The 25774-nt window shown below is 39.5% G+C and overlaps 2 protein-coding genes across 4 annotated transcripts; one reads left to right on the top strand and one right to left on the bottom strand.

Annotated features, from left to right (window-relative positions):
• Nucleotides 1-322: 322 nt before the first annotated feature.
• LOC131107496 (melanocortin-2 receptor accessory protein 2B-like) lies at nt 323-3991 on the bottom strand. 2 transcript variants are annotated; one of them, XM_058057595.2, is made up of 4 exons: nt 3598-3991; nt 3374-3495; nt 3117-3216; nt 323-1246 (listed from the first exon to the last, which is right to left on the bottom strand). In XM_058057595.2, exons 2-4 carry the CDS (start codon nt 3483-3485, stop codon nt 760-762), a joined length of 699 nt encoding a protein of 232 aa, XP_057913578.2. In that variant the 5' UTR covers nt 3486-3495; nt 3598-3991; the 3' UTR covers nt 323-759. The 2 variants fall into 2 exon arrangements, with proteins under 2 accessions (XP_057913578.2, XP_057913577.2); XM_058057594.2 differs by having other exon boundaries at nt 3374-3623.
• On the top strand, nt 2693-10258 carry LOC131107497 (protein ripply2-like). 2 transcript variants are annotated; one of them, XM_058057597.2, is made up of 5 exons: nt 2693-2849; nt 7728-7817; nt 9579-9691; nt 9782-9825; nt 9930-10258. In XM_058057597.2, the coding sequence occupies exons 3-5, from the start codon at nt 9581-9583 to the stop codon at nt 10117-10119; spliced, it is 345 nt and encodes a 114-aa protein (XP_057913580.2). In that variant the 5' UTR covers nt 2693-2849; nt 7728-7817; nt 9579-9580; the 3' UTR covers nt 10120-10258. The 2 variants fall into 2 exon arrangements, with proteins under 2 accessions (XP_057913580.2, XP_078655188.1); XM_078799062.1 differs by lacking the exon at nt 2693-2849 and having other exon boundaries at nt 7797-7817; nt 9386-9691.
• The last annotated feature ends 15516 nt before the right edge of the window (nt 10259-25774 follow it).

Raw genomic sequence — 25774 nt, 5'->3', positions numbered from 1 at the left:
ATTTTCTACCGCTTATCCTGACGAGGGTCGCGGGGGGTGCTGGAGCCTATCCCAGCTGTCTTCGGGCGAGAGGCGGGGTACACCCTGGACTGGTCGCCAGCCAATCACAGGGCAGATATAGACAAACAACCATTCACACTCACATTCATACCTATGGAAAATTTGGAGTCGCCAATTAACCTAGCATGTTTTTGGAATGTGGGAGGAAACCGGAGTACCCGGAGAAAATCCACAGGGAGAACATGCAAACTCCACACAGAGATGCCCGAGGGTGGAATTGAATTCAGGTCTCCTGCAAAAAAAATTAATGCTAATTTTAGAATGCTAGTAATGCCAACATGCTTGCTGTTAACATGCTAACACATAACATGAAAACATTGTCTATATAAGATTGTAACTTATATAGACATGTGAACGCTTCCAGCATTCCCACAATAAAATATCTAATCTTGTGGTGTCGAATGCTTAAATTTTTTTGATTAATCACAGAGTTGCTGTGGATGAATTTTGATTTGATACATTTCAATAATCAATATTAATTAAGTCTGTTGCGGGCCATTTAACTGTGTCGCTCAATTTTTCCAAGGTAGATTTACTCATGCCCTAATGCATATCTATTCTCATAATCCCGACTTAAATACTCAAAATTATTTTCCCAATTCATAGTTGTATTGTGATCCAAAATGGCCCCTAGGTGCTATTGTAAGCAAATATTGACATGATGGTGGTTGGAATAAATAAATTCATGGAATTCTGAGGTTAAGCAGGTTTCCAGGACCCTGTGATGTCCTCCAAGGAAGGCGGCCATGCTGTTTTCATGGACTGTCTGTGACTGTCACCATGTGGCTCATGCTTGTTCTGGCCTAGTGTCAGGGGCGGCTCAGACAGCAGGTCATCCTCTCCCAGCGAGGAGTTGTGCTCAAAGTTGATAAAGTTTGGGATGTTGAAGTGAGACAAGAACGTGCAGTCTCTGTCTGCTGTCCTCTCATCTACTAGACCGACATCTTCATCTTCCTGATCCATCACGGCATGAGGGGTGATACATCCCGCCTTTTGTTCCCCAGTCGGCTTCTCATCTGGCTTTTGCCTTCTCTTACCATCCTCATCCTCACTGATGTAGAAATTGAAATAGGGGCAGGACTCTGGCAGAAATGGACGAGAAAAGGCTTTGTCGCTGTCATCTATTGGACCAGTGATGTCCACATGACCACTTCGTGGACCATGGATGTTCTCAAAGTCAGGATTCCTGGCAGGAAAACAAGAACAGCTGAAGTAGTACACATTTTAAGATTTATGGTTAAGTGGTTCAAGAATTGGCAGGATTCAATATTATTACATTTAATATTTTTGTAGTTATGGCATAGAAAACTTGTTTATGAACATCGAACTGTGGGTTTTTACATTATTAGTGCCATGTAGACATTAATATATCACCCACATAGTCACCTTTATGTTTGTATGACCCAATATAGTAGATATAATATGTTTCTTTTTACTTTCTTTTACTAGATGCTCATGTGTGTCACTGTAAATGTGATCCTTAGGTCAGTGTTTTTCAACCTTTTTTGAGACACAACACGGTTTTTACATTGGAAAAACCTTTCAGCACACGACTAACCACCTCACGTTTGTCACTAAGTTTATTGGCGGAACGAGGTAATCAGCTACGTGTTGCCACACGGAGGAATATTACATTTCTCTGCCAGTCTTTTATTTTTATTTTTTTTATTATTATTTTTTTTATTGGAACAGAACACAAACAATGAACACACAAAGAGTATATACATACAAAAGTGGCAACAATTTCGAGCAAATTCTAGAATAAAGACAAAGCACGCTCTTGTAGGAGACAAAAGGGCCAAAGTAAAGGCAAGCAATAAATAAAGGGCAAATAATGTAGCAAAATACAAATAAGGGAAAAAATACAAATAAAATAAAACAAAATAAAAAAAACTTAACTAGGCGTTTCCATTGGGTTCAAAACACCAACTGTGTCTGATAGTTCCACAGCTTCTTTTTTTGTCCATAAATTTAAGCGATTAGAAGAAATAGCAGTTCCTTATGAAAGGTGTGGAAGGATGGAGTGATTTAAAAAAAATCGACATTTATGAATAAAAAAATTACCCAGAATAATAATCACATTCAATACATTTTTATGTTTTTCCCTTTTTCTTAAAGTACCAAAAATAATCTCTTTAACTGAGAGTCTGGAATGTTGGGGGAGATCCAATATAGTGTATCTTCCCATAGAGTTTTGCTACACATACATTCAAAAAAACAAGTGTTCAGTCGCCTCAATGTCTTTACACCACGGACACTCGACAATGACATAATATTTGCAGAAAATGATTAATAAATGTTAATTTTAAAAAGTGATATTGGATAATTCCCACCTGAATTCCCACCTGATGATTTCTCACAAAGTGTGCCGCGGTACAGTGGTTGAAAAGAATAGAGGACAGGAAGTGATGTCAGAAGTTCAGAGTTGAGTTTTAGCTTCTCATAGGTTATGACACCAACAATAGCCTGTGTTATTATTATGATTATTATGTCATTCTTAGAGATCATTTAAACTAAACACGTCGAGCCCTTGTCTCACCTAACACCGACACCTAGTGGCCAATACAGAACACTATTAAAATGCGTCACAGTGTTACAGGCATTGCTTTGGACAGCTATGTAGCGTGAGCTGGCATGACCTTTGAACCAGGAAAAGGGTCGGTGTGAAATGCCTCGGCGCGGGATTTCCTTCTCTGCTGAAGTCAGGTCGCCCTTACGGTTCGGAGCTGAATAACACTGACAAGTGAACAACCGTTCCAACTGTTTGTTCAACTTTTAGAGTCCATACGGTATGATTTAGCATTTTTTCGTACTTTTTTATATTTCAGCTTAAAATTTGGTTTATTTCATTTTTAGTTATGTTTTCATTTTGACATTTGACATGTTTACATTTTGACAAAACTACTAAATCCAAGTATTATTTTAACTGTTTTAAAACCTGTATGTATAATTCAGAAAATCATGTACGAATTTAGCTAACCACAAATTTAAATGTTGGGAAATACCCCTAACGTTTGCAAATGGTTGATATGGTTGGAAATTGAATTTTTACTCACTCTTGGTGCGGTGCTCCTGTCTTGGTGAGTAGTGTGAGAACAAAAAACATAAAAATAACAAACACTGCAAGTCCAACCCAGAATCCGATTACTATGGAGTCTGCAATGAAAGAAAAAAAGGCATAAAATATCAACAAGTCTATCTCTGGCTTGGAGTCGCGTGCGTAAAGATGTGTTCGTTATCTGAAGCAATCGTTTATTAAGATTATGTGCGTTTTCGGATGAAAACATGAGTGAATTTATTGCAGAAACCTCACATCTGTGTGCTTTGAGTCCCTCAAAAGAGACGGGTTCCTCGTCGTAATATTCATATTGCCACACGTAGTCGCTGCGCCGCGCGCTGCTTTGGCTCCGGTTGTGCGAACTCATGTCATCCAGCCTGGAGACAGCCGACAAGATGACATTAAAAACAAATGAAACCGACACGGAACGAAACCAGAAAAAGAACAGCTATGACTCAAATGGAGGACATAAAGCTTACCCTTCTCCTGTAGGATCCTTCCTGTGTTGATGATTTATATGTGAAAATCATTCAAAACAGGAGGTCCGTTGATGAAAATGAATCACGTCGTGCAAATCCGATATTGGTCCTGCTCAGGTGAGATGCGTGGAAGCAGATGCATGTCGGTGTGCATCGTGGTTCCATCACAGTGGCGTGCTCTACCACGCTGAATGTGGGCGTGTAAAAGACAATTACCTTCGTATCCTATAATGCTGTTGAACGTATCAGAGCATATCATGGCAGTCCCCAGATATGTGAGCAACATTCTGTTTTCATTATCAGTGAAGTAACAGCTGGTAGTTTGCAGTAAAAAGAAAATATATATTTAACATTTTCACATAGAGTCACCCCACATTTGTTGTGTTCATTCATTCATTCATTAATTTTCTCCCGCTTTTTCCTCACGAATGTCGTGGGGGTGCTGGAGCCTATCCCAGCTGTCTTTGGGCGAGAGGCGGGGTACACCCTGGACTGGTCGCCAGCCAATCACAGGGCACATATAGACAAACAACCATTCACACTCACATTCCTACCTATGGACAATTTGGAGTCGCCAATTAACCTAGCATGTTTTTGGAATGTGGGAGGAAACCGCAGTACAAGGAGAAAACCCACGCATGCACGGGGAGAACATGCAAACTCCACACAGAGATGGCGGAGGGTGGAATTGAACCCTGGTCTCCTAGCTGTGAGGTCTGTGCGCTAACCGCTGTGCCGCATTTGTTGTGTTTAATTGGTTAATTTTTGCAAAGTATAGGAATCAATATTAAATGGAAAATGTTCATAGTTGGAGCATAGAAAACCTGCTTTTTTCTAAATACTAGTTATTAGAGTCATATAGACATGAAATAGCACCCCTATAGTCACCTTTGCCTATAATTCTATTATTCTGCATCACTGCAAGGATCCAACAGTCTAATTAGCCTCCAATTTGACTGTATTTTAAACTTAAAAAAGGGTTCAAAATGGAGTAGGAAGATGGACAAAGAAGGTAAAAACTTTCCACCACTTTCACACTGACTGGGAGGAGAACTGTGACACCCAGTGGCCACAATTTTACATACACCTTTGTCTGTCAATATTTTCTGACTAATACCACTAGGCAGCAATCATACATAATTTTTTTTTGATATTATTCGTTTTGTAAAGAAACCCATTTAATATGCATGTCCAAATCTCCCCAACCAAAATGCAACCCTTCCTTTTGAGACTTTTTTTCTCAAGGGTAAAAAACAACAACCCACACATACTTAATGGTTTGATTGCAGTAATTATGCTCGTTACACTACTAGCTTTTGTGTAGAATTGATAAATTGCAATGCATTTTAAAGGCCAATGGTGAAATGGAGTGCACAGATATTTCCATTGCTTTAAATATATATATATATATATATATATATATATATATATATATATATATATATATATATATATATATATATATATATATATATATATATAAAACATAATATTTAATACACCCTCATTATATCACAGTTTTTCACAAATTAATAAAGTAATAAAAGATTGCTATTTGGTGGTCGACTATGGTCTATGATTAGTCAAAATATATCGACATACACATGATATGTAGTGTGTGGACTTCGCATGCGTGGGTTTTCTCCGGGTACTCCGGTTTCCTCCCACATTCCAAAAACATGCTATGAATGTGAGTGTGAATGGTTGTTTGTCTATATGTGCCCTGTGATATGTGTCCAGGGTGTACCCCGCCTCTTGCCCAAAGACAGCTGGGATAGGCTCCAGCACCCCCGCAACCCTTGTGAGGATAAGCGGTAGAAAATGAATGAATGAATGATATGTATAGTATTCTGGTCACTTACCTTCACCACCTTAACACCGCATGGAGTCATGAAGTCAGCCATAGCATGTCCGACACAATAGAGTGAAAAAAGGTCTCCTTTCATTCCGTGTGGAAGTGGTAAAGTTTTAGCCTCTTTTACTTTTTTCCCTTAAAAATGGTCAATAAAAAGAGTTTGGGGTTTTAAAATTGGGTCAGTCTGATAACTGTCATATTTTGATGTTTTTATGACAGAATGGTCTATATGTGCCCTGTGATTGGCTGGCGACCAGTCCAGGGTGTACCCTGCCTCTCGCCCGAAGAAAGCTGGGATAGGCTCCAGCACCCCCCGCGACCCTCGTGAGGAAAAAGCGGTAGAAAATGAATGAATGAATGACAGAATGGTATGAAAATAATACACATGACACTTTGTTAGTGCGACAAGGACACATTCTCTCACCGCTTGGTCAGTATTTCCTACCTTGCACACATTTTTCTTGGATTCCTTCCTATGCAGTTGGTTTCCAAGGTAACACTCTGAACTTCAGTGTGGTGCAGCCCGACCCGAGCATGAGTCTTTTAGAGGCAGTCATCAGCTCTCCGGTGGATGCATCAAATAAGAGCAGGGAACAAAAACTCTTTGGATGGCAGCAGAATATCGGTGGTATCATCTCCCTCCAGTTTGAGGAGGCCATTCTGTGTTTGGAAAGATCACAGAGGCACATTTGTTAACTTGAAGCTTCTCTGAGGAACGTGGCTCGTCATTGGCTGAACAAGCGCCCATTTGTGTGTTGTAAACAACACGATATTTCTTTTTCATTTCTGCATCTGCTCATGTTTACATACGACCCCCGCAGCCCCCCTTCCACGCCCTCAAAGCCGACACATGTCAACATGTCATTACGCCCCCCCCCACCCCATTCCTTCTTCCATCATCCCCACAGCAGGGAGTGACAAGAGGACATGTGTGTCTTAACACCCAAATGGCTCTCTGTGTGTCTGTCTATGTATCCATAAATGTATCCATCCATCCAGCGCCCGTAAGGAAAAGAAATGGATGACACATACTGAATATTAGGAACAGCAAGTTACGTTTGCTTCGTTTTATTCCCATTCAAATTACAAAATAATCATGACTCTGACTCATTCATTGCCAAGCCACAAGGGGACACAGCGTTTTTAAGATGTTGGCCTTCAAATTTAACCTTCAGAAGTGCCTCTACAAAACAGTATTGGGCCACATTGAAAAGCAATAAAAAGTCCCACTTTTTTCTACAGTATTTGTGAATAAAGTCATAATGTTAGATGAGAAAGTCATAATGCGAAGACAAAAAGGTGGTCGTGTTATACAGTATCTCACAATTTCAGAATTTCAGAGATTTAATCTTATAATTGTGACTTGATCTCATATTTATCATGATTTTTATCTCAATTATGACTTACCTATTTCAGAATTATTCATATTATGTGAGTGTGAATAGTTGTTTGTCTATATGTGCCCTGTGATTGGCTGGCCACCAGTCCAGGGTGTACCCCGCCTCTTGCTCAAAGACAGCTGGGATAGGCTCCAGCATACCCGCTGCCACCCTCATGAGGATAAGCGGCATAGAAAATTAATGAATGGACGTCATAATATACTATGAGTAAATATCGTATTTTATGTGAAGAGTTGTAATGTTATGCAAATAAAGTTGCAAAAACATTTACAAGGAAAATGTTGAAACTTTTTTTTACAAGTAAAACAATTTGATAAGGAGAGACATAACGTTGTGAGAAAAATTTGTACTGTTAGAATAATAAGATTTCAGTTGTAAAGTTGCATAAATATGATATTACAAAATACCAGAAATACTTAATTCTGCGCAAAAAAGTTGCAGCACTAGAAAATCACAAGTACTAGTATTTAATGTTTTCACATTTATTTATTGTATTGCAAGGCAAAAAGTGGTACTGGTAAAATTATGAGAGAAAAAAAGCCGTCATATTATTAGAATAAAGTTGCAGTCATGAAATCACAAAACATATGTCGAAATGTTACAAGAAAAATGTATATCAAATTTGTAATTCTGTGCGAATAAAGTCGTAGTACATGAAAATTTTGTGTATTTTTTTTTTTTTTTACATGAAAAGGTCATCCTGTCATTCATTCATTCGTTGGTCATACTTGGAAATGAGTGGACCTGTTATGGGAATAATGTTAAAATAAAGGAGATTGTAGTATTATGATAAACAAAACCTGCTGAAATGATTATTTCACTGGACAAATAATGCAAGACGTGAATTATGGACTTTTTCTTCTTCTTGTCTATAGCTGCTGCAAGTTGGAAGAGTCACCTTTAAACCCACACAGTCCTCACCGCAGGACCTCTAGCAAATGTGGCAGCCATTAACTCTGAATGAGGTGAGACACACACACACACACACACACACACACACACACACACACTTATCTAGCTATCAATCAACTCCTATCCCAGCATGTAGCTTTGCACTGCCCCCTACTGATGCAGTGGAAGAAAACACTGCCATTCAAGTCCAAATGGGACTTAATTAAATCAGTAGATTACACTTTGTTTTTATTTGTTCAACAGCTTTGCATCAATCCAAAAAGTCATTACAGACTAATGAGGTGTGTGTGTGTGTGTGTGTGGTGTGGGTACATTTGGGAAAATGTTATATAAACACTCAACTTTTAATTAGAAATCAACAAGGATTTGGTTTTTAACATTGTAAAAGGAAATTAAATATATATATCTGTGTTCTTCTATGTTTATATGTGTCAAATATAGTAATTCTTCAAAGTACATGCCAGATTGTCTCTATGAGATCAGCACAGACACCACCTCTGTGCACTAGCCAAGGTTCTATTGCACAAGGAAACGTTTTCTTGTCAATAAAAATGTAATAATTCGAGGAAATTTGTCGTAATAATAGAATAACATTGGTGCAGTGTTAATAAAGTTAAATAAAGTTTTTTCAATAACTCACGAGGCACTTGCGGGTTAAAAAATTATATATAAAACAAAACGCTAGACTTGCAACATGCATTGCTCACAGTGCCCGCAAGGCATGTTGGGTAGTCTGGCTGCAACAACAATATGAACTACAAACAATAAACCATTAGTTATCAAGGTTATGTTCACTTTTTTTGACCACTGAATCAACATATTTTGCAATCTTGCAAAAATGCAACACGGCAAAATGCTACCCAGCATGTCTTGCGGTGGGAATATATGACTTTTTGACCCGGTTATTGCGTATAGATATTTGTATGCCTACATGGTTATACTGTAGAAGTCATCATTCAGATAAGTAATGGTTTATTACATTATACATATGTATTTTGATGATTGTGTTATTGTAGTGTTTTATTGTTTGAAACAGAATATCAGCAAATGATATATTATTTGTACACTTGTATCATTGGGAAGGTTAAAGTTCTACTTTAAAATGTCCTGCAAAGTTGATGATGGTCACAGGTTGACTCTGGAACGGATTATTTTTTAATTCCATTATTTCCAAAGGGAAAATAAATCCAAATCAGAGCAAGTGTAATCCAGCTACATTGTGTATCTATAGATTATAGATCTATCTAGCTCTAGGCCATATATCCATCATGAAATAATATTTATGACCATTAAGGAACCCCCTCCCTCCTTGCTGCAACTTCAACTCTAATTAATGAGTTTTTTTTGTTGCATTGGTGCTTGTGTACGCAAAGGCTGACGCGTGTCGCCCCCCTTCCATCACCCGCACAGCTGGGGGGTCTGTCAAGTGGGAAGCGTGTGTCTTCACACCTTCCACCCAAATGGTTAGCAGATAGGCATCATGCAGCTTTTAATGGAAGGGAAATTGCGCAATTGTAACGCGCAAAAAATGCACGTGTACGTATAGTCAATACTCGTTTCGTTTTAGTTCAGAAATGATGGATTGAATAACTAAAAACGATCCCACATCCCCAAAATGTAGAAAGTTTGGTCCATATGGTGTGAGGTTTGCACAAGTGTGACTTCACACCTCCGCACTGTGGCGCATGGAGAAGCGTCAAAAGCCCAATTTGGCGCTCTCGGCCCTGCCCTGTACCCTGATAAATAGAAGGATCCGACATCGGACATCACATTGCAACAGAACCTCTGGAAAAAGACGTCTGTACTTACCGCAGCCATGGACATTGGTGGATTTAATCTTTTGGCTCCTCGCAACAACAACGCGAACCAACAGGCTCACTTGTGGAGACCTTGGACCGGAACCGAAACGAGAACTACCGCACCCACGGTAAATTTCACTTTCGTTTCACTTGTAACTTCATCCTCAACTGTAACACGCTGGATGTTTGTCTAATTCATTTACATGTTTAACTTTTAGGCTCCTGCTTCACCCAAACCAGCCATGTTCGTTCACCCCGTCAAGTAAGTTTATTTACTTTTGCTATATTTGACCTAAAATATTTTATTAATTATAATGCATGTTCTCTTTTTTTGTATTAAATATTATTTTCCTTTACTTTCTAAAGGTTGTACTGGCCCAAAACCAAATGCTTCGACTACCTGTACCGAGAAGCGGAGATGCTCCTCCGGAACTACCCGGTCCAAGCGACCATCTGCCCCTTTGACGACTCCTCCAGCAGTGAGGAAGACAGCGAGGAAGAGGAGGATGACTATGATGATGATTATGAGGAGGAGATGGAGAAGGAACAGAACTGAAATATTTCCACAAACCTGCATAATGCCTTAATATATTTTTATATTTATTGCTGTAAATAACTGTAAATAGTTCCTATGTCGTTTTTTTTAAACCCAACAAAAAGTCTATCATGCATTTAAGTTATTTTTTTGACGTTTCTACCTCTTTCGTATTTTGGGCGACTTTGCAATAAAATACGTTCAATGAATCTGGTTTTTCTCGACTTTTTTGTATTACAAGCTGTGTATGCATGAAAAAATTGTAATTAAAGGTGCAGTCTGCAGTCCGTTGCTTTCTACTGAAGCAGCTATTTTCCCACCAAATAAGTGCCAGGTCGTAAACGCACCATTTCCTTCCTGAGCCATGTCGCCTGAGGTGTGCCCAAGTGCGTGACAAACAGGAGAAGGCTTCAAGATGGGGCTAAAGTGCATCACACTGAGAGCTGTTTCTATTATTTGTTTCATGAAACACAAAATTCCCTTTCTGTATGTCATGCAAACGTTACATGTCATTTTTTAAATGCACAATAAGTTCAAATAAGCACATCCAGTAGGACCATTTTCAACATTTGTGCATTTAACTCCACAAAAAATTATCAGAGACATTTAGCCTTCCCTGTACATTGCGCTATTATATCAGGTGTTAGCATGTTAGCATTGATAGCATGCTAACATTAGTATAGTAGCATTTTTAGCCGTTGTCATGAGTAGACACTTAAATGAACTTAAATGAACACTACCATGCTAGGTTCTAGCATGCTAATATTAGCATAGTAGTATTATATCAATTTTCATAGGTATAGACACTATTATGGTTGCATGGTTAGCTTGGTAACATTGCCATGTTAGTCATGAATATAAACTTAAGCAGACATTTACCGCTATCTTGCTAGGTGTTAGCATGCTAATGTTGCCATGTTAGTCATGAATATAAACTTAAGCAGACATTTACCACTATCGTGCTAGGTGCTGGCATGCTAACATTAGTATAGTAGCATTTTTAGCCGTTGTCATGGGTAGACACTTAAATGAACACTTAGCACATTTTTGCTAGGTTGTAGCATGATAATATTAGCATAGTAGCATTTCAAACCATTTCCATAAGTAGACACTATTATATTAGGTGTTAGCATGCTGACTTTGACATGTTAGTCATTAATATAAATTTAAACGGGAATTTACCGCTATCATGCCAGGTGTTTTCATGCTAACATTAGCATGTTGGCATGCTAACATAATTATAGTAACATTTCTAGCATTTAGCATTTTCAGAGGTAAACACTCATGCAAACATTTAGCACTATTATGCTAGGTGTTAGTATGTTAACATTTTAACAGTCAATTTTAACTTTAAGCAATTAAATGTTGATAAAATGAATGTAGAACTAATATTTATGGTATAAATCATAATATATATTGCGATAATTTTTTTCCCTGTAGAGTTGGAAAGGGCATTTTAGGGCATTTTGTCAAATTTCTATACTAAAGGCACAGTTATCAACATGAGAGGTGTTCTGGCTGGTCAAACAATATTATAGCCAAGTAATGTAGAGCGTTGCCATGGTAACCTCACAGACAGGACTCTTAGTATCAAAATGCTTTCAAAACAGATGTGTGTACAGATGTTTCAGATATTAGCTGCCATACAGCTTATAGTACACACACAGTTAAAAATTCAGTATTATATAATAATATTTTATTCTCATGACCTGAACTCTCCAGGCATCCGGAGCTGTGCCGTGGGAATTCCCAGGATCCACGGTACGTGTTTCAGAGGGTGCCGACTCTACACACCTTTGTCGAGAGACTCTGTGGCCCCTGAATGCACCATTGCCACTGAACTCATGACCCTACTAGTGTAAGGACTAAATTATTACCACAAAAAAAGTGTCTTATAGACACTAACTAACAAAAAAGTGTCTTATAGACACTTTGATGAATATATTTCAAGTGTGTGAATTTATACTTGATATTTTTAATTAAACTTGCATTAATTTATTAGCAAGCAGAGCAATCTAGTATTTAGAAATAAATGCAACGCTTTCATTCCCTGCACCAAACAGAATGTTTGAATGCAGTTTAATGATGCTCTGATAACCTCTTCAACTCAAGTCTGCTCTGCCTGGAACTTTCCCAGGACCGGGTGTCAGACTTGATGCTATCAGCGGTGTCACCTACTTGGGTGTGAAATGCGCCCACCTCTGCAGTTAAATATAAAACCAAGACCTGATGCCCTGCCTGATGAACTTTCAGCCCTTTTAATGCACTTGCATGTTTTGAGACGTAATACGGTAGTCAATTCAGTGTTGGAACATGACTCAGAAACACAGGGAATTAAAGACATGGTTTAATTAATAACAGGACACGTTTCTTTGCTATTGTATAATGTTGTAACAAAGAATGTAATACGCCGGTATGTCATGTGACTTGATTGAACACATTACCTGTGCAGAAATAAGCTACTTAAGTGACTTTTCCGTCATTAAAGCTGTTATATGTCACCAGCTCACATACTCGCACTATAATCCACGCATTCAATGACAGCACAGCTAAACTTTGTCAAATCGCTATCATGACAACAGACGTAACTAACGTTGGGCGTGGCTTATACACACAAAGAAGTAACGTTTTGATGTATAACGAAGGTTTTCGCACATCTCAAGTACTGTCAGTATCAAATCTTAAATCTCAAGTAAAAACATGCAAGTCCAAGTCAAATCAAGTCTCAAGTCATAACAAGGCAAGTCTCATCAAGTCCCAAGTCATAGGTTTGAAAGACTCAAGTCTACGGGTCAAATGATGTCAAAGTACAAGTCGGGTTGAGAGTCTCGTATGATTTTGTCAAGTCGAGTCAAAAGTCATCAGTCTGACTCTCAAACCTATCCAGCTTTTTGTTTTTTCATAATTTTGAAATTATTATTGTTTTTGAATACATCAGGCCAGAAAACAAATGAGCTGCAGGCCCAAAAACCACTTGCTGGAATTTGGACACTGCTAGTTATTAACTGTAAACTGTGAAACCATCAGTTTCAGTAACTTTGAGTTTGGTTTGGATGTGTTTCCATGTAAAAAAACAACAACACCAAAATACCATAATGTAAACAAACTAGGTTTTAATGGCAGCATTTAATCAGCAATTGTAGTTTAATTCAAAAGATTGGCCTCCTTAGCGTGACATTGACACAATGGGTGAACTCTGCACAGTTTTAACCCTTGCGGCACATGCTGGCCTTTCTCAGGGGTGGGTGTGAATTAGTAAGGTGTCAGGGAGGCACACCTTTAAGGGTGAACAGACACCCCCTGCCCCCCACACCTCTCTACCCTGGCTCTTGTTTTGCCTCCATGCATGGGCTGGTGCATGTGCCACTATATGACCACCATGCATTGCCCCCTGGTTGCCCCCAGTCGTAGTCCCCAATATTTGTACACCATCTCTGTGTTTGTATTTTTACGCATGGTCTGTTTGCCTGCGTATCAGACTTTTTGGAAGCGGATTTCTATTGAAAGCTGAAGTTTCCCTCCCTCTTTTTTAAATGTAGAAACACATTTTGGATCAGGTTGAAATCATGTAATTATGACTGACAATCATTTATGTGTATCTGTGGAGGGAGGATGGCGGCATGATCCGGTGAACTTTGTGACCGAGGCGGTTGGTGTGAGCAGTGACACCCGCACAGAGGTGATGAAGTGTGACCCGAAGGAACTGAAGACGCTTCTCACAGTCACACCTCCGTCTGTTCGTCTGTCTGAGGTTGAAGCAGTCAGACTGGCTTTGAATAGTTTGGACACATTAGCTTGCATAAATGCGTTAAACGCGTGTACTTATCTCCAATTGGAGAAGTTATGTCTAGCCTGAAGGGGGCAGTATGGCATAGACGTCACAGAAGTGCTACTGATTTAACATAGTCTTCATTTTGATGATTATTGTTGCATAGAAAAATTATTATTACAGTTTAACAGCATAAAGCCTTGTTGTGTTCATAACACTTAACATTTTTGTGTGCTTTGCCATAATGTGTTTTTGGGGGTTATATGCAATAATGTATAAAAACCAGTCCAGTCTCCAGTCCCTTGCTCACCATTGTTCTATTATTTTTATTATGCGTGTGGTCTAAATTAAGATAAATAGAAAAAAAACAATAATACCAGTAGCAGTAAATATTCTTCTCGGTCGCTTTGTAACTCTTAAATGCGGAAGTACGATTTCCTGCATTTAAATACACTCGGAAATTCCAGAAAGTTATGCTCAAAACATGTGAAATAAACTACAGTCTCATGGAACGCAACCCCTCATTGCTCATAATAACACGGTTAATGTGTGAACTTAACAGAAAATTAAAATTTTCTGTTTAATTTCTTTCATAATTTGACAGACCTAATTGTAATATATGAGAAGATAAACATGCAATGTATGTTACATTATCGTGGATTATCTGATTTTAATGAACGTCATCATCAGTATGTATATTTTGGAGGCAAATGTACTGTAAATGTGCTGCAAATGTACACTTAAAAAAAGGACAATTATTGACCATTTTTTGCAAATATTATGTCATTGTCGAGTGTCCGTGGTGTAAAGATTGGCAGAGCAATGTAATACTCGTCCGTGTGGCAACACGTAGCTGATTGCCTCGTTCCTCCAATAGACTTAGTGATGCACGTGAGAGGTCGTGGTGACAGTCATTGAGAAGTTTTAAAAAGGGTTAAATTAACATTATATTGTAATTAAATATGTGTTATTTGTAACATTTTGGTTAGTGGTGTGCTGCAAGATTTCTCCAATGTTTTTGTGAAATATTTGTGAAAAACAGCTATCTGGACTAATTTATTGTTTAGTAATAAGACGCAACCTGATGTAACTTTGCAGTCATTCCGCTTGGGGGCAGTGTTGCACTTCTTCCACAGTCTGGAGGCTTTCTACAGAAAGTATTGAATTAAAAAAAGAATTCAAGTCACCTGGCTGAGTAGAAAAACATAGTTGATACTTGCAAGAAAAACCCAACCTTTTTTGTATTTAGTCCTCTGATGTTTCCCCATTTCCATCCATATCATGGCTCACGATTAAATGCAACAAATAGAGATTGTCAAAGAGACATATCCTCCATTTAAAGAGTTAGTTTTCTCCCCTGCTCTCTTTGAGATGTGTTCACTGGAGCTAATTACAATTTCAGCAACATTTGCTAGGTGATTACCTCATAATCCCCAATTTCATTTGATAAGTCACGCATTGATTTAACTGTGAGTTGGACCTAATGGAGTAGCTTGTGTGCCGCCACAGTCATTTGTATTCCGGGGCGAAAGGACAACAGCGAATTGAAGGCAGAAAAACAGTCGCCCGCCATCACCTCTTCCTCTCAGTTAACAACGAAGCCTTTAATCAAAGCAGCCTGAGTCCAAACAGTAAATCAGTGCTGATACAATGACATGATATATAAAAGCTGTTCTTTTTTTTTTTAATAGTGGCTCCTGTCTCCTCCTGAAGAGGGATGGATGGAATGATAAAAACATTGCATGAAGGGGAGAGCGAGACTTGCTTTGTATTCACCTGCCTCTCTGGATCAATAAAAGATAATTTGGGCTGATTCCTCCCCGTAGGCCTCTTAGCAGACAGGAGGCGAGAGGGGTCAGCCGCTGCTGGGCTGCCAGGAGCTGGAATAACTTAGAAACACACTGCAAATTACTGCCCCTTGTTTGACAATCTCTCATTCAGCTCTTCCTCTGCAGGGAGAAACAACATGATGCAAAGTCCCCACTCTAATGTGATTGGAGGAAAAGGCTCTGTCAGATCCAACAAACCCCCATTTCTACAGTTTTGTCTATTGCAAATAATGGAAGTAGAAATAATCTCTTTCATGGGTCATAACAGCTTTATTAATGCTTTAAATAGTCATGCATTAACCGAGTTACTGTATTGGGGGTGCAAAAAACAATAACAACGTTTGGAATATTGATTTGTTTGTAACATATCTTTATTACAAAATATTAGTATGCCATCGGAACGGAAGTCAACTCACACACTTATTGATCACGGCTACAAAATAACCCACAGTGGAGCCAAAGTTGAAATCAATCAAGAAATGTCTCCTCATCGTCTTTGCCAACAATCAAGTCCTCAGTTAAAAGTGAACAGTTAAATTCATTTATTTATATTTATATGCATTTCAAATTGTTTTTGTAAAACTATTAACGGATGAATTTGATTTGCACTCTTATGGAAACATTCATTCAGTTATTGTACATTTTGGTTATTATGCTAATTTTTCCACCCTTTTGTATTGAGTTGTGGTCTCCTATAGAGCAGCTACACACAATAACCCGCACAGAAAACTTTTTTAGATTTTCCAGAATCTGCACCCATTCCAGCTGTATTGCCTTTGATTTGTGCTTCCTGCCAAAATGGTCTGTTTTCATTTATTGCCCACTCACACGCCCAAAGTGCTTGCTACCAATGAACCATATAAGGAAGTTGGCCCCTCTGTGACATCACAAAGGGACATTTTAACCATGTATTTTCAAACCAAATGTTTTGAGCCATCTCAAACTTCTTTCAGGGCTCCCTTCCAAATGCGTAAACCTCATTATCTGAAACTTTGGCATGTTTTAACATGAGAATACAACATTCTAACTACATTTATAGGTCAGAAAAGGGGTTCCGATAATCTCTATTAACTGCTGCTGTTCACATGGTGAAAACAGTCAGGAGACATTCCTTTGTTTTAACAAACCAAGTCCCTTCAAAGTTAGCATTTTCCCAACTTTGACCTAACAAAAGAACAAAGTTGATGTTCTAAAGTGTTTTGCTTCACAGGTCAGGTGTTATAAATGAGCTGAGAAGCAGGTTGAAGGTGGAGGAATATGAGGAATAGGAGTTACCCTTTTCAGTCTACAAGATCATGTAGCTGCGATTTGCAAACTTCTGGTTCTACTGCTTGAACATTCCTTGATCCAAACCTGGGCCTTTTGTGTCTCTGGGGATGGCGGAGGGGCTTCAGCCAACGTTGGCTTTATAGGCATGGAGGTTGCCGTTCATCATGGAGGGTCACCAGTCTGAGAGGAATGCTCCATGTCAGGGATGTCAGGGTCGGAAGGGATGTCCCTAGGGAGACCCGATACCCAAAATTTCTGCTTGATCACTACTACACGTGTGGCGCTCTCCCATCAAAGCACACGTTCTCTTGCTATTTGATGAGATCCTTGTGTGTGGGCACAGGTGTAACCTGTTACCAGACACACTCACAGTTCTGGGCCGTTACCTGTGCCTACTTTCATGGTTTCTGATATTGGTGGACCAGCCTGGACACCTGGTGCATTAGCATTAGCAGTAACAGAGTTGTACTGTACTGATGTCCTTTGTTTATCTTGGTTAATTGGTACCAGGCTTGCTCATGATAAGTACATTTCAGCATTAATTCGGATTTGATATTCATACATGGAATATTTGTTATAGATAGAGCATATAAAACCTTTTTATCACTTTCTAAATGCATTTTGTACCATTATGAGAGCCCTCTAGACATGAAATAACACCCCTATAGTCGCTTTAAACCATTTTTACTTAATAGAGCAGAATAATAATAATAATAATAGAAGATAAGCCATCTTAGACATAAATAATATAATATAGACTCAGACATTCACACTGGCAGCTCCCACGGCGGCTGTTGGTTTGTCAATGTAATGTTACTGACACCTAAAGACCAGTCTCGAATAGTGCCGCTGTTTATCGTTCGGGAGAGTCCCAGGATGCACTTCACTTGGTTTATTAAGAAGCAGAGAACACATGCATGGAGCATTCAAACAGGAGCTGCTGTCGGCAACTCTCTATGTTGCTAACCTGCTGCTGTAGTTAAAGGCACACACCAGTCACAGTCTTCTCAATGCTTTATATTTGTATTTCCCTTCATGTTACCATTTTTTGTTTGAAAATGCTTAATTTAGACCAAGAAGACATACAGTTTTCTAAAATATGTAGTAATAATCGGCCATATTCATACACGAAACGAGAGAGCAAGGGCATGATGTTGAGACTGCAATGTATCAAGGGACGACTGTTTTTGTCTTTATTATCTATTATTATTTTACTGGATTTATTTGATTTGCCTTAAGAGATGGCATATGCCATTTCATTATTTTGACTATTTCATTTATATTTTCATGTATAAAGTCGATTTTGTCTGTAAAGGCACATTTTCTTTCCAAATGACCATGTAGTGCATCACTCTAATGTAGTGTTTGCCTCTGGAGAAAAGCCACACTAACATTGCAGTGGGTTCAAAAGTCCTTTTTCAATTACGTCTTTGATGGAAAAATAACTATGTAATAAAGAATCACCTCAGAAACCTGATTAATACTCTACTTTTGCCTTTCGTATGGCAGCTATCAAACATCAATTATATTTCAGCATCGGTCATTGTTTCTGGAGGGAGCGCTTATTAATAGTCCAATGCTTGAAGCTCGGGGGGGCTGTTTGAGGCCCGACTTAGCCATCCAGTCATTTCCATTCTAGTAACCCCAGGTAATCACCATATCATATTAGCATTCACATGAAAACACTAATTACAAAGACGGAGTGAACCGGATTTATGCTAATGAGAACGTGAATATGTGGCAGATACATTCATCTGGAGTATCGGACCCTACGACGGTGTTAACTGTGATTAGCATTCCATTAGCATAGCATGGGTTAGCTCCACTGGAGGCAAACGCCGAATGTGACTCTCCAACTTCAAGTGTGGTTAATCGGTCAAAAAAGGGCGATTTTGACTCTTAAAAGATCCAATTCGCGTTGAGTTTGAGGGATGGAAGATGGGAGGCATGTACGTATGTATGTAAATAAGAAGCTTTATTTTGTTACTACAGCTTTAAAATGATTATGTTATGTCTTGGTGCTCCTACGGAAAAGTAATGTTATGACATTTTCAACATGGTATTAAAACATGTCAGCAGTCCATGTTGTGTTACATGAAGTACGGCTTTAAGCAGATGTGTTTTCCTTTTGCAAAGGAGGCTCCTGGTGGCGCTCCTCTGCACCACCATCTGTTCCAAACGGGCAAGACCACCTCCGCGGTCTCTCGCCAACAAGAGGATGCGTTTGTTTTGGGAGACACGAGAGCACAAAGAGATGGGCCCCCATCCTTCTATCCCTACTTTGATCCCTCCAAAGAAAGGAGCTGGGCGTCTCCCACTCTCGGCGAACCCACCACGACCGCTACCAATCCCCCCCTTTTTTTCCCGTCTGCGACTGGTGGCTGACTTTGTTGCGCCAGTCACTACACACATGGCACTCCAGCAGAATGAGCCCATTGACAAGGCAACAGATTGCCTTTGAGTGTACCTGATGGTTACCCCCCCTCCACTTCTCCCTGCCGCCCGCTTGCAAGCAACCAAAGACAATCCCCGTGCTCTGTCATTCTCATACAAATTGCCAGTGTGTAGTGGATTTAAGAGAGTGGCAGAAGCCATTGTTGGCCAATCTGTATCAAAAGGGAGAGGTGATGTTGAGTGCGGTGCTTTTCTTAGTCGGGATTAGGGTTGGTTTTCTGGGGTGCATTTGAGTGAAGCCTGGTCGGAATGTAATGTACATGTGACTATTGATTCAGATAAATGATAAATGGAATCAAAATATTGGTGAGCACAGGGTCATTTGGCTTTAATAGGCCTTGTCAGGTGTCTGCAGAGCGCTGGTGTTTGAGGCCACAATGTTGTTTGCTGTTGGGAATCAGTCTCTGGCCCTGACCCTACAAGCCCCCCCCTTACGCCTCCCCAACCACCGCCTCACCCTCCTCCTTTTGCCCTCCTTCTGCCCTGCTCTGGTCCCTCATCACCCCAGCTAATACCAGGCTCATTACAGAGCTATCGATCGCCTCTCGATGCACACCAAGAGGGCGAAAGAACTTCTCTCTTCTGTGATCATTTTCCACCCGTTTTAATCATCTGGCCTTCGCTTCCCTGATAACATGTTACAGAGATCCGAGGATTGATACATTGGTAAATATTTGGATGAACAATTTCCAAGCATTAAGGGTTTCAACAAGGGCAGTGGAGCAAAACAACAAAAAAGCTACTTCAGATTAAAAAAAAACACTTCCAAACATTTACTTTCCAGTGGTCTCTCTTTGTAATTTTCCTTCAAATTTTGCTCCTTGTTTGTTTTTCATCTACATTTATTGTTGGAATCTTTGTTCGATCAACTACTGGATTGAGCCAACTGTAAAATCAACCCTCTTTCTCAAGACCCGTTGATGGAGAAATAACTCCAACCTTGGTGAACAACATCGGTCTATTCCAGTGCAGTTTGTCAGAATTTCTTGGTAATATCATATGTGTACAGACTCAGAACCAAGGAGGATGTTTTATTTATGTTTGCATTTGTTTTTCAGCTGGTACAGACGTTTTTTCACAAGTATTCACAGCGCTTCACCTTTACCACATTTTCTTTATGTCACAGCTTTATTCCAAAATGGATTAAATACATTTTGTTCTCAAAAAATCTACACACAACATCCCATAACGGCAATGTAAAAATGTATTTTTTGAAATAGTTGCAAATTGATTAAAAATAAAAAAATGAAAAATTACATGAACATAAGTATTCACAGCCTTTGCTCAATACTTTGTTGATGCACCTTGTTTTGAATGCCACAAGCTTGGCACACCTATCTTTGGCCTGTTACCAACATAAACAACACAATAAGAGGTTGTTTTGCACTAAACTTATTTACATAAATGTAAGTGTGTTAAAATGTCACGACAATAATGTAACCTTCTGCACGCTATACTCTGGCGTTTGGATTCATGAAAATGTATAATTACGTCATTGTATTAAATGAGTTAGGGTTGGCAGTATGTTGCGATAAAGTTAGTGTAATATTTGTGAAGGCTATTTGCTATTTGCCACCTCTCACTGTTTTAAAGAAAACATCAAAATCACAGCCATCTACCCACTCGCCCATCCCCTTCATGTCGCTTTTATCCCCTCTATTACCGGTGATTTGGCGCCTCATATAATAATACCCAATTTATTATCCAAATCTCTATAGTTGTACGCAGCCGTGTGTGGGCTGAAGTATAAACACTGCGGTGGCGGCTTAGAGGGGAAAGCGGGTGTTGAATTACCACACTTCCTAGGGCAGCGGGCAGCATATTTCATGCAGATGCACTTAACACATGTATGGCGGCAAAAGATGGCCGTCTTTTGAGGCAGTGAGAGAATCAGCAAACTTTCTCAAAATAGGATTTCTTATTTATAAATTGAATATTTTTGAAGTTAGAGCATAGAAAACCTGTTTATGACCGTCAAAATACATTTTTAACCATTATTAGAGCCCTCTACACATGAAATAACACCCCTATAGTAAGCCATTAAAGACATAAATCGGACTAGTGCTCGTGTGTGTTGCTGTAAATGTGTTCCCTAGGGAGCCGAGTGGACAGGAAGTGACATTGGCGGTTCAGAGATGAGTTTTTTTTTAACTTGACGTGGGTTACCAATGTTGTTCTGGTGCTTGTGTGTCTCAACCAACTTTACAGTTTCAGTTCATTTTTCCGTTTGTATGCATTAAAATTAAAATTATTGAATTAAAATGACTGAAAAACGGTGATAGGGTGAAGCTGTGAAATTTTAAGCGGTGAGGGATTACTTTATATTCATATTATGTAACATAACATACTGTATGACACATGACAATCTAGAAATGTCATTTTGCTTCAAAGAACAAGAAAAAAATGTAAATTTGAGGGTAGGAAAGAAATATCCAGGATAAATGATCCATTAATTGACTTCATATGTTTGCGCAAAAAAAAGAGTAAAGTACTTTGTGTCTTTCTAAAGTCAGAAATATTTGCATTTCCTCCGCTACAGTAACTCAGCAAGGGGTCGTCTGCCCTCTGACCCCGCCGCTCACAATCTGCGAGGCCTGTTTAAGGATAATTGCTTACATACCACGGTACACCACCTCTTGACTCTGCATTTGCATCGCTCTCCCTGCAGCTTTAATAGACAGCGTACAGTAGACGTTTAAAGTAGTAGGGCCACATTATATGAGGTGCTGCTCGGTGTACCCTTAAGACACCCCCACCTATCCCTACCTCCATACCTCCACCCGCCCCTCTACCTCTACATCTTTGTTTCACGGCTGACAGAAGAAGTGCCAGAGCTCCTCCGGCTCGAGTGATTTATGACCAGCAGCTGCTTTTGCAGCCCGTGACCCACACAGCTGGGTGTCAGATGTGGTCTCCCCCTGTAAGCAGAAACTTATCTGGCAACCCGACATCAGTGGAGGGCTGGATGGAGGGAGCGAAAAAGAGAGCTTGAAGAGGAGAGTGGGAGGAAGATGGAGTGACCAGACGGAAAATGTAGATGAGCGTGCTAGCTAAAGAAAAAGCATCTATTTGATAGTGATTGAAACAAGGAGGCATTAAGTCTTTTTCCAGCAAAAAGCAAACCATGCGGGTCGGGACAATCGATTTGAATGCAGCAGCTTAGCTCCGCATTGATTTCCGCTGGCGTAGAGAAAGCAAAATGTTTGTATTATTTCATAAGCCAATTAGGTGCAAGGATACTCCTCTCCCTGTGTGCCTATTGACCCGCAGTCTGTGGCCGCGGCTTTATTGTCCGGGGGGAGCTCTATAAAAGATCAATAACAGGCGAGTGATTGGATTATGGGCTAATCAATGCATTGTGCTAATATATCACCAGAGTGATTACAGAGCACTGCCTAATAGGAGAGCGCTCAGGACATCACACTCCTTCTGGTAGTTGAAGAGAAAAGTCAAACGCTGCAGGGAGCAAAGTTGATGCATGTGCAGGTGCCTCTCACATGTGTACATGTGATGGTGTGTTTATACAGTATATGTGTGTGTGTGTGTGTCAATGGGGGGGGGGGCTGCTAATTCTTTCATGACTCTTAAAGCAGCTGAAGACAACCAGATGGTGCGTGATAGCTTCCTTAGAAGAAGCCATCATCACATCCTTGCAGTAATAGTGCCTCCTTGGCCCCATGGTGATGATGATGAACACATATGGAAGCTGCATTAGAATGGATGTGAATAATGACCTCTTAAATATCTTGTGGCATTTCAAATTGCAGGTAGCATGAGATAGAGTTTAGACATTATCTCATTATTATACAATTACAGCGATTTTTTTTTAATGGTGGTTTGGTTTTGGTTTTTGTACCCCAGTTTTTGCATTATTCATTTTTTGACAATGTCTAATTTTTTAAACAATATTCACATACAAACTTTATTGTATTGTTCTGCAAAATTGAGTCCAGAGCTGTTAATTTAAGGCAGTGCTTCTCAAACAGTAGGGGGGGATACAGTACAGTACAGACATGTTATCAGTTTCTCTAGGATTTCAAATGGGGTAATTTTTGTACCTTAGGGGGGACATGACTGATTTAAGGTGAGGCATTTATTTTAGTTGATGATACTGTACACAAGTATATGTCCCAGGTACTTAAAGCAATAGAAAGTACTAACATACATTCATTTTATGTTAAAATATGGTCACATTTTTAAAATGATTGTAATTTTTTCCAAAACATCATCATAGTGTGCTTATGTGTTGGTTTATTGATTAAATACTCTGTCAACAGTAATATGAATATGTGTTAGCATTAATACAACATGAGATGTGTCCTGGCTGGTCCACCAATTGGATATAAACTATTAAAGTAGCTGATCTAAGGTTGCCGTGGCGATGACAGAGACACTGTTTTCCTTACTGCAAAAAATGGAGCCTTGCATAATATCGTATTATTAGATATTGTTGCTTTAAAAGTCCATCGTGCTTGTGATAAAACACCCCCCCCCCCGGTGTGGTACAAATTCTTCCAGTCCCAAAGAGCCGACAGCTGCTAAAATTGTCCATTGTCTGCCGGATTGAGAGGAGAAACGTGACTGGCAGGCTAATCTTGTTAGACTCTTATCACCAGAAAATAGTCCGAAAATAATAATGTAATTATAATGATGAACCCTGAAGTAATTATCCTCGTTTAACAACACGTGTCAGGTCATTTATTATCACAGAATGAGCGATAGCATCCGATCGTTCTCGACATTTTTAATTTCTCTATGTAATTTTTTTGGAATGATATAAACAACGTACGAAAGACTAGTGCTTTTGTTCCGCCTCTTTATCCATCTTTATTCTGGGAGACGGAGGAGAAAGTAGGCGACTGAATGAGATGTGGTTAAACATCTCAAATCCTTTTTAAGGTGTCTTTGTTTGGTTTCTTCTTAGCTGCTTTGTCCCCGTGTCTCTTGCTCAAACACGAGCCCGAGACATCATCTGGTCCTGTGAGGCTCACACTGAGGAGCTTTGCTAAAGTTCCTGTTTGCTGAAGAGTTTAGGGGGCTTCCATGTGACAAATTGTAAAAGAGCTTTTATGGAGCGTAATGAAAAGGCAAAACAGGCTAGAATAAAGGCAGTCATGAGCATGGAGTTGCTGCACAGTGGAATGTTTTGGCCAAATTAGGGACATTTTCATTGACTTGGGTCTTTAAATTAATCTTATCAGCATTACATATGCCAAACAAATGCACACTTGGGACCTCCACAAAAAAAAAAAATCTTCATACATTTCAGCATGTTTTGGTGCAAATTCTTTGCATTTTTTTGTGTGTACCGTTTCATAAAGGTGTCATGCTCCATTCAAGAACACATGCATCATGTTGACATTTTGCGTTTTAGTCTTGTTTACACATTTTGTTTGTTTACACAATTTGGACTAGTTTAGGCACTAGTTTGTGTTCTGTTGATGCATAAATTACGCAATTGAGACGGGAAATTGACACGAAACGACACAACTTAATTTACACCTTGTCAAGTAGTGTTTACTTTTAATGTACAACAACAGTATTGGTCATGTGTATTGTTCCTGCATTGTCACCGCCACTTCTCGTGTTTGTGTAACACGTGCAAAGAGCATGAAGGAGGCATAAGTAGGAAAAAAAGGAGGCAAGGACAGTGTGGGACATTTGCGTGGGAAATGACATTTTTCAACAGTTTCATTTGAGTTGACATTACTGTTATTGGAAGATAAATAATTGGTTGAATTTTTAACTATACATATTTATTATTGTACATAACAGGTGCCTTATGAGGGACCCTTTTGGAATCAAGACAAGTCAAAGTCTCCTGTAATTGATTGTGTATGACTTCTGAGGGTCCATTTTAAAAAAGGATTAGGGTTTTTGATGAAAAAAAATAAAGGCATCAGGCGGTGGTTTCCATTTCATTCTATTTCCACAAGCTCCTAAAAGCTGAGGTGTGGAATTACATGCTCTATATGACACGTATCTATATGCTAAATCCTCCTCTTCTCTTTTCTTGCCTGGTTTCCTCACCACTGCTGTCACTTCCCTTGCTGTTTAAGTGTCCGTTTAAAAAGCCTCCCCCGTCCCAGAGGACTTGTCTTTTACCCATCAGCCTCGTTGAAAGCGCTAATCAGCCAGAAAGCTGAAGGTGCGCGGCGTGGGCTTGTTAGCCCTCGTCCCAATCTTCCGCCGCATCCCCTTTGACATCCACACAGGCACTTAATTCCCCCCTATTATGTTCTTATGTTTCTATAGCCTCCTAATGAGACAAGAAAGGGGAGTATCAGGTTGTGTCCATTGATGCGGCCTGTGTTGAATGTGAGCGGAACCTCTGAGCCATCTGCCTGTTACAAGA

Source organism: Doryrhamphus excisus, linkage group LG19 (genome assembly GCF_037039965.1).
Source record: "Doryrhamphus excisus strain RoL-2023G ecotype Guam linkage group LG19, RoL_Dexc_Guam_v1.1, whole genome shotgun sequence".
Classification (NCBI taxonomy): Eukaryota; Metazoa; Chordata; class Actinopteri; order Syngnathiformes; family Syngnathidae; genus Doryrhamphus; species Doryrhamphus excisus.
This window is presented reverse-complemented; position numbering and strand designations above follow the sequence as displayed.